Source organism: Delphinapterus leucas, chromosome 19 (assembly GCF_059928025.1).
Source record: "Delphinapterus leucas isolate spDelLeu-1000000601 "Yukka" chromosome 19, BTC_Dleu_Yukka2, whole genome shotgun sequence".
Taxonomy (NCBI): Eukaryota; Metazoa; Chordata; class Mammalia; order Artiodactyla; family Monodontidae; genus Delphinapterus; species Delphinapterus leucas.
The window spans coordinates 60,045,420-60,052,861 of record NC_143147.1 but is presented as its reverse complement, the minus strand read 5'-3'; the positions used below and the strand labels follow the sequence as shown (position 1 = coordinate 60,052,861).

Sequence of the window (7,442 nt, the reverse complement as noted above, 5' to 3'; positions counted from 1 at the left end):
GCAGGAAGCCCCCCGCCCCCTGCCCTGGCCGCGTTCGCGGCGCCTCCAGTCGGAGCCTCTGGCCTGGTGGTTTCCGGGGAGAGAGGCTGGCAGAGAAAGAGCCTCGCAGCTTCCTCGGTGGGGCGGGGCCAGCGATGGCAGCAAGGGACGCGGAGAGGGTGGGAGGATCCCCTCCCGGCTGAACCTGCCCTACCGGGCAGGGATTATTAGGAAGGAACACCCCTGCCACATCAGGGCCAGCGCCAGGGTGTGTTGCGCCCTGGGGTGGGGGTGGGGGCAAAGATCAGCAGGTGCCTGGCGGGCGCGGCGCTGGGGGCTGGCCCCACCCAAGTCTCCGCGCCGCTCGCGCACCCGTGCACCCCTCCCCCCCACCACGCAGATCCCGGGTTTGCCAGCGCGGTGGGCAGCGAAGGCCTGAAAACTCTGAGAGCGGGGGCGACGCCAGCACAACCCCCCCGCAGGAATTCCCCTCTCCTTTGGAGAGCCTCTCGACTTCCGGGGAGCGGGGTCACTCCCCGGGTGCGGGCGCCTCTGCTCGCGAAACAAGTCCACTTTGCTTTTGCAAAGGTTTAAGCGCAAGTTGCGATAGGTTCCTCTACAACCTCGCCGCCCCCCACCCCCGCCAGACCTAAGGCGGAAGCGGGATGGGGAGAGGGGTCCAGCCGCCTCCTGAGCCTCTGACGTTCGCTCTTCGCTAATCTCAAACAGCGAAAGTGCACCTTCAACATCTCCATTTAATATTTACATTCAAGCAGGTAATAATTGGAAGCTTATAGTTTAGACATTTCTAGTAGCAGCAGTTTCTAGAGAGCTCGTTTAGCCTTTTAACAAAAAAAAATTTTTTTTTGCACATAGAAACAACACATCCATGTGTACAGTATCAAAAAATATATACCAAGGTTACTGGTATTGCAGTTCCTGGAAGGGGAGGAAATGAAATCAACCGAAATACTGAATGAACGGGTAGAAAGGTCAACAGAAAATAGTTTGTCTGATATAGAATATAACATGATCTAGAGAGAACTCCATAAATCTAGGTTTTTATATTTCAATATATAAATACCTACAAATAAATATATATATATCAGCCCAAAGGGGGTGGTGGGCCTTTTGAGCTCAAACAATACATTTCAATAATAACACCACGTACAAACGGGAGTAAAGTCTGCACTTGACAAGTTAGCACGGTTAAAATATAATACTATAACTCTTAGACCGCCTCGAGTGGCTGCCCTGTCAGTCCCGGAGGTCCACGAGAGAGGGGATGGGGCAGATGAGGGGCGAGACCCGCAGGCACGGCGTGGAAGGCGCCAGTGTGGGCCGGGCGCTCCGGACAGAACCGGGTGGAGGGGCGCGGTTGCCGCGGCTTCTGGCATTTTCGCGCTGGGGCCCGGCCCGGATCTCCCGCAGTTGGAGAGAGGAGGAGTCCGCCCCCAGGCCCCAGGTGTTACGCCCCCGCGGGTACAGCGCTTCCCCTTCCAACGCCCTTCGGAAGGCTACACCGTCACGTACTCCTTGAACGTGACGGTGAGGCAGTTTGCGGTGACGTCGGTGATAATTATATTCCCAAAGAAGGGTTTGAACTCGCTGAGTGGCTCCTCGGGCTCGTCCTGGGCCTCGGTCGGAGGCTTCTCGGCCGCTGTCGCCGGCGCAGCTGCCACCACCGCGGTTGCGGGCGCCTCAGGCTTCACCTGGAGGGCGCTGGGCGGCTCCCCGGCCTCGCCGCGCGTCTTGACGCAGCGCAAGTCTATGGGCTCGTCCAGGTCCGAGTCCAGCAGGATGACCTCCGGTTGCGGGAGGGCGGCAGCGGGGGGCACGTCCGCTGGGCGCTCGGCGGTGGGGCTACCCCCCAGGCAGGTGGGGGTGCTAATGCTGCGCGCTGTCAGGCGCTTCTTGCAGGGCTCTCGCTCGCCATGGGTCTCGGAGAGGCAGCGCTTGCGCGCGTGGGAGAGATTTAGGTCGACGGCGTGGTGATGGTGGTGATGGTGGTGGTGGTGGTGATGGTGGGAGGGCAGCTGTGTGCCGCGGGGCGGGTCCCAGGCCAGCAGGTCAGGCTTGGTGGTGAGCTGCAACGGCTGCTCGCCGAAGGCCTCCTTGGTCGGGGAGAGCTTGCGGGAGCCGGCCTCCTGGGGCTGCGGGTCCCCGGCCCCCGGCCCCTCCTCCTCCCTCCTCTTGGAGGGCGTTTCCACCTTCTTCTCCTCCGCCCCTGCGGCCTTTTTGAAAGTCCTGTCTGCAGGGGGGTGACGCTCCTCGGCAGCCCGCTTCTTGTGGCTGGGGGAGCGCGCCTCGCCCTCGGCTGCCTCCCCGGACTTGATCTTCACTGCCTGCATGCCATTCTCCATGTACTTGCTCATCACGATCACGATGCGTCCGTTCTTGTTCTTGTTTTTGACTATCTTCATCTTGCCCCCAATCCCGTTGCCCGTCACCGCTTCCTTGGGGGCCGGCGTCATCCCGTTGGGGGGACCCTTCTCGGAGCCCTTGCCTGGAGCCCCGACCGCACCGGCCAGGGGCTTCACCGCTCCCAGGTAGCCCTTGGCACCCCCGCCGTGGGCCCACTTATCGGGCGGGTGGCTCTTGGCGCCTAGGTCCGGGCAGGTGGGGCTCGGCGCCTCCTTGTGGCTGCCCTGGTACTGCAGGTCATACATTTTGGGGTCCGGCTGGTAGGGGTGGTGCTTCTTGCTGTTGAGCTGGTAGTAGTATTTGCCGCTCTTGCCTGGCGGCGGGGGCTTGCCTGCCCGCTCCTTGCTGTGCGGCTGGTACTGGTGGTGCTTCTTGCTGTTGAGCTCGTACTGGTGCCCCTGGCCCTTGCCCTGACCACCCAGCTCCAGCTTGGCGCGGTTGTCAGCCGAGGAGTCCTGGAGTCCAGTCAGCACGTTGGAACGACGGGCAAAGGTAGGTACCTAGGGGAATGGGGGTAGAAATGGAGGAAGAGGTAAGAGGAGGGGTAAGGCCAGCCCCAGAGCAAGCCTCAAGCTCCAGGAGTGTCCCAGCCCCTACCAGGTCAGCAGCTGCGTTATGGGGTGGGGTGGGGGGCGGGGAAGGGTGTGGGAGGTCACGATGAAAGGAAGTGGAATTGGGTGTTCTGGAGGAACTCGCCCTGACTTCCGGGCCTGGAGGCAGCTCAGGTGGCAATGTCACGGCAAACTTTTGGACGGCCCCGGGGCCAGGGAGTGTATTCACCTGCACCACCAGCGGTTTGGGCTTCGGCCCTCTCTTCCGATATCCCATCAGCTGCTCCTGCCGTTCCCTGGGGAGAGGGAACAGAAGGCAGTGCTATTAGCCTCAGAGCCACCTCCCTCCTGCTGTGCCCCAGCCTGCGTGATGCCCCCCCACTTCGGTGAGCAGCAGGGCCAGCAAGAACCGGAGGAATCAAGAGCTCACGGCAGAAGATCGCCTCGGCTGCCACTTGGGTGCCTCGGTCCAGCCCAGAGTCCCGCTTTACACCCACACCAACCCCTATCTGCCCAAGGGGTCTTCTCCGAAGGTCTCCCCCACCTCAGATGTCCATACCTGACCCGGGGCCCCGCACAGCCCTGCCTCTTTGCCTGCAGCTTGGGGCTGGGCGGCTTGGCACTGGTGTCCACAGCCTTGGGTCCGGGGCCCTGCACAAAGTGCACTGGGCTTCGGGGTCCAGGGGATGCAAACAAGTCCAAATGAGGTGTGCGTCCACACTGGGCCTCCCCGTCAGAGGCACGGGATGCTAATGACCTCATTAAGATTCAGATAACGAGTGCCGCCGGCAGAAGGGAGGACTCGGTTCCTTAAAGGCCAGGCACTAAACAGGGGGAGGGGCTGCGCCCTTGTTTACACAGCGGCAAATGAGCCAATTAGGGGCTGGGGGCGGGGGCTGGACGCCGAGGCCAGGGCCTGGCCAGGTTCGCAGCCACCTGGTGAACCGGCTCTGGCAAGGCCTTGGCAGAGCTGCTGGGCGGGGCGACGCGGGGCGGCACGCAGAAGCACCGCCTCCTCCACGAGCCCGGGCTCCCAGCCTCCCGATTTCCAAATTATTATTAAAGCCCATGTTGGTGGCGGTGGTCAATACAGCCGCCAGGCTTCCGCCTGCGGCCTGGTGGAGGGTGACCTGAGGCTGGGGGGAGGATGATCCTAGCACTGCCCAGCTCTCTATGGGAGAAGGGAGTGACTCTCCAGCGTTGGCCAAAGTTGCAAACCATTCCCGGGCCAGAAATCCGCTCTCCAGCGACCCTAGGCAACCCCCCCGCCCATCCTTGGGCTAACCCAGGGGAGTTCCACCATGCCTGGGGGCCCGGGCCGGGGCCTAACTCCAAAGTTGCATGGCATTGCAACAGCCTGCGTTTTAAGTCTTTGGGGACCCATTATGCAACATGGCATGGTTATAGGGTGGTGAACTCCCAGGTGGAACCTGGGCAGGATCCCTTCTCGGCACCCCCCTACATCGCAGGAGAGCAGCTTCCCTGCTGGTCGCTTGTTCCAAGGGTCTAGAGTTTACAGTTTTAGCGCCAAACGCGCCACAGGAAATAATGCAAAATAAAAGGGGGAGGAGGGATGGAAGGCAGCGGTGTGGCCCAGCTCCGCGGGCTCTTGCCGCTCCTCCCCTCCTTGATCGCCCTTCCCCCTTCTGTCCTCCCCGAAACAGAGAACCGCAGCCACCGGCGGTGAATCCAGCTGCAGCAGCTGCAGCGTGACAAGCATCTGTGCCCACGATGAGCCCCTCGTCAGAAGCCACCCCTCCACCACCAGGCAGTGCCCATCCCACACCCTTCGGGCCAAGCTCCCCCTGCCCTGAGAATGGGGTCCAGACCCACCAAGCAGCCTAGTGGGAGGTGTGAAGGGCACGCAGCTCCAGAAAGAATCTGCCCCCTGCCAATCCCAAGCTCCCTGGGGGGTGAGTGTGGCAACTTAAGGCCTCGTCAACTTTTCTCCAGTCCCCAACAGGTTAAGTTCAGTTCCGTGACGTCCGGTGGTTTCACAATGCCAGCTCCCTTGGAGCTGCCCCGAGAGTTGCCCGTGCCAAGCGGCCAGTGGCAGCAGGAAAGCAACACCTAGGCTCCGGGGGTGGGGCTTCAAGGTAGCGAAAGGAGGGGGGCCGGCAGGGAACCAGGCACAGCCCCAACTTCTCCGCGCAGCTGTAGGGCCACCCGCACGCACCCTTCCCACAGTTTCCCCCAAACACAAGCCTCTCCTTCTCCGGCCCTGCCCACCCCCCCCACCCCCCCCCCCGCAAGCTGCAGCAACCGCCAAGGATGTTGGTTAGAGGAGCCGAGGCCCCAGCCGTGCCCATTCAGACCCGGGGGGGAGGGGACTCCTGCCAGCCCCCTCCCGGCCCTTTCCCCCTTTCCTGTTGCAGCGTTGGCCCACTCTCCCATTCCCATATACGGTCACGGCTGCGAGAGGCGGCTGCTTGAGGGACGCTCACCTGTTCTGGAAGGCGATCAGCAGCCGGGGATCCAGGATGTTCTCCTCGGGTTCCCACGTGTTATATCTTGCAAGGGAAAAGGGAGGGGGACACGGCGTAAAAAAAAAAACCGAGCCAGCTTTGCGGCCTCCAGGTGGGGAATGACATAAGGCCCTACTCTGTCTTCATGAACCGAAAGCTATTTAGCTGTGGATGTGGGGGTGGAGAGTAAATTTCTGCAGGCCTGACACGGTCCCTGATACACCCTCCCCGAGTCAAAATAAACACACAAGGGCAGGAAGAAAGGGGAGGGGTAAGGAAAATGAAACTAGCAGTTTATTTTGCAGTTGTCAAGAATTTTAAGCATGTTACTGCGACATGTTCCAAAGCCACTTTGCTCACCAGGAACCCTGCGTGCAAAGCAGCCAAAATGCAAAGTCGCAGTCCCCTCCTCCTCTCCCCAGCCCCGAGTCTCCGCGAGGGCTTCAGCCATTCTCCATTTGACCCCTAATCCGATAACCGTCAGCCAAGCGGCCCCCCACACCCCCTCGCGGCCCTGGAGCCCGCTGTCACGGGCAAGCAACCCCCAAATACTCAGCAACACAAAAATATGCCTCTGTGTGTGTGTGTGTGTGTGTGTATGTGTGTGTGTGTGTGTGTGTGTGCCTGCGCGTCTGTCTCCATCCGGTGCCTTCGCATTTCAAATTAAAAAAAAAAATTCCCCACCAAAAGCGCCGCAGTGACAGTTCCCAACATTTTCTGCTTTTTTTCTTCCTCTCCCTACACCACTAGGAGGGAAGAGGCACACAATTGCATTTTCGTCGCTTTTTAATTTTTTTTTTTTTTTGGTTTTGCAATATGGAGCCGTTCGGTGGAGGGAAAGGGGAAAGGAGCCATTTTCTGCTGCACATCAGTCAGTGCCTGCGCCCTCCCTCCCTCCGCCGGCCTCCCCGGCTCGGCCCCGCGTCTCTCCAGCTCCTCCGGCTCCTTTTAGTGCATAAATTAGTGATGGCATTTCCCGGAGAGCAGAGCACAACACAGGGCGCCGGGCTCGGGCTCGGCGGCTCGGCTTCCCCAGTGCCTGCCACCGACTTCCCCACCCCCTCCTCCCTCCACCCCACCTCCACCCCGCCTCCCGTCCGCTCCCCCCACCACCCCACCAGCCCAGCGGGTCCGGAGCCCGGGAGCCCCGCGCCTCGGCACCGGGTTCCCCCGCCCCTCGGCCGCTACTTACTTGGGGGACCAGCCTCTCCATTTCACCAAATACTCCACTCTGCCCTGAGGGGGGAAGAGACAGCACTCCATCAGCTTCCGCGGGATCCCCGGCTCCGGCCCGCAGCCTCCCCACCCCCTCCCCGCCTCCCCGCGGGCTGCTCCGGCTGCCGCTCCCCCGCCGCCTCGCCGTCGCCCCCGCGCCGCCCTACCTTGCGGATCCGCTTCTTCTCGATGCTCTCCACCGCGAAGACGTGCTCGCCAACAGCTGGCAGCTCCATGGCCGAGCCGGAGCGCGCCGGGGCGCGGGCGGCCGGCGCGGCTGCAGACGCTGCTGGCTCCCGCCGGCGCCCCGCTGCCGCCCCGGCCGAGGCGCCCCCGCCGCCCGCGCCGCCGCCGCCGCCGCCGCCGCTCGCCCAGCACAGCCCGGCCGCCCGCCGCTGCCCGCGCCCTCCCCGGCTCCCGGCTCGCGCTCGCTGAGACAACTGAGCCCGGGCCGCGGCTGCACAAGAACTCATGCAAATCCGGACGTCAGCGGGCGGGGCCTCGCCGGGCCCTGCTCGGCGTCAGGGGGCGGGCCGCGGCCGGGATTGGCGCAGCCCGGCCTACCGGAGGCCCCGGGCCTGGGCGGCGGGGGGGGTGGGGGGGGAGGAGGAAGGGCGCGGGAGGGGGCCGGGAGGAGGAGGGCGCCGGGGAGGTGCAGGGGGAGGGATCTGCGAGCCTGGGAGAGGGACACTGGAGGGAGGGAACGGGACCGGGCCGGAGAGGTGTGTCGGCGGCGGGCCGAGGCGGGGTGGAGAGCTTGACGGGGCCGCGAGGGTCTGGCTGCGACCCCTCGCCTGCGGCCTACCGC

The 7,442-nt window shown here is 63.1% G+C and overlaps 1 protein-coding gene across 1 annotated transcript; it reads right to left on the bottom strand.

Moving 5' to 3' along the window:
• Positions 1 to 714: 714 nt before the first annotated feature.
• Positions 715 to 7,107, bottom strand: CBX4 (chromobox 4). Its single transcript, XM_022589424.3, has 5 exons — positions 6,802 to 7,107; positions 6,612 to 6,655; positions 5,399 to 5,464; positions 3,184 to 3,250; positions 715 to 2,903 (listed from the first exon to the last, which is right to left on the bottom strand). The coding sequence occupies exons 1-5, from the start codon at positions 7,105 to 7,107 to the stop codon at positions 1,497 to 1,499; spliced, it is 1,890 nt and encodes a 629-aa protein (XP_022445132.2). The 3' UTR covers positions 715 to 1,496.
• Between the last annotated feature and the right edge of the window lie 335 nt (positions 7,108 to 7,442).

Bases quoted from the DNA above. Each gene is read 5' to 3' on its own strand.
- CBX4 (XM_022589424.3), bottom strand. From the start codon at position 7,107: ATGAGTTCTTGTGCAGCCGCGGCCCGGGCTCAGTTGTCTCAGCGAGCG. The intron at 5,465-6,611 runs GTAAGTAGCGGC...TTCCCTTGCAAG, and splicing joins TGGAGAGGCTGGTCCCCCAA to ATATAACACGTGGGAACCCG. The intron at 3,251-5,398 runs GTGAGCGTCCCT...CCCTCTCCCCAG, and splicing joins CTGATCGCCTTCCAGAACAG to GGAACGGCAGGAGCAGCTGA.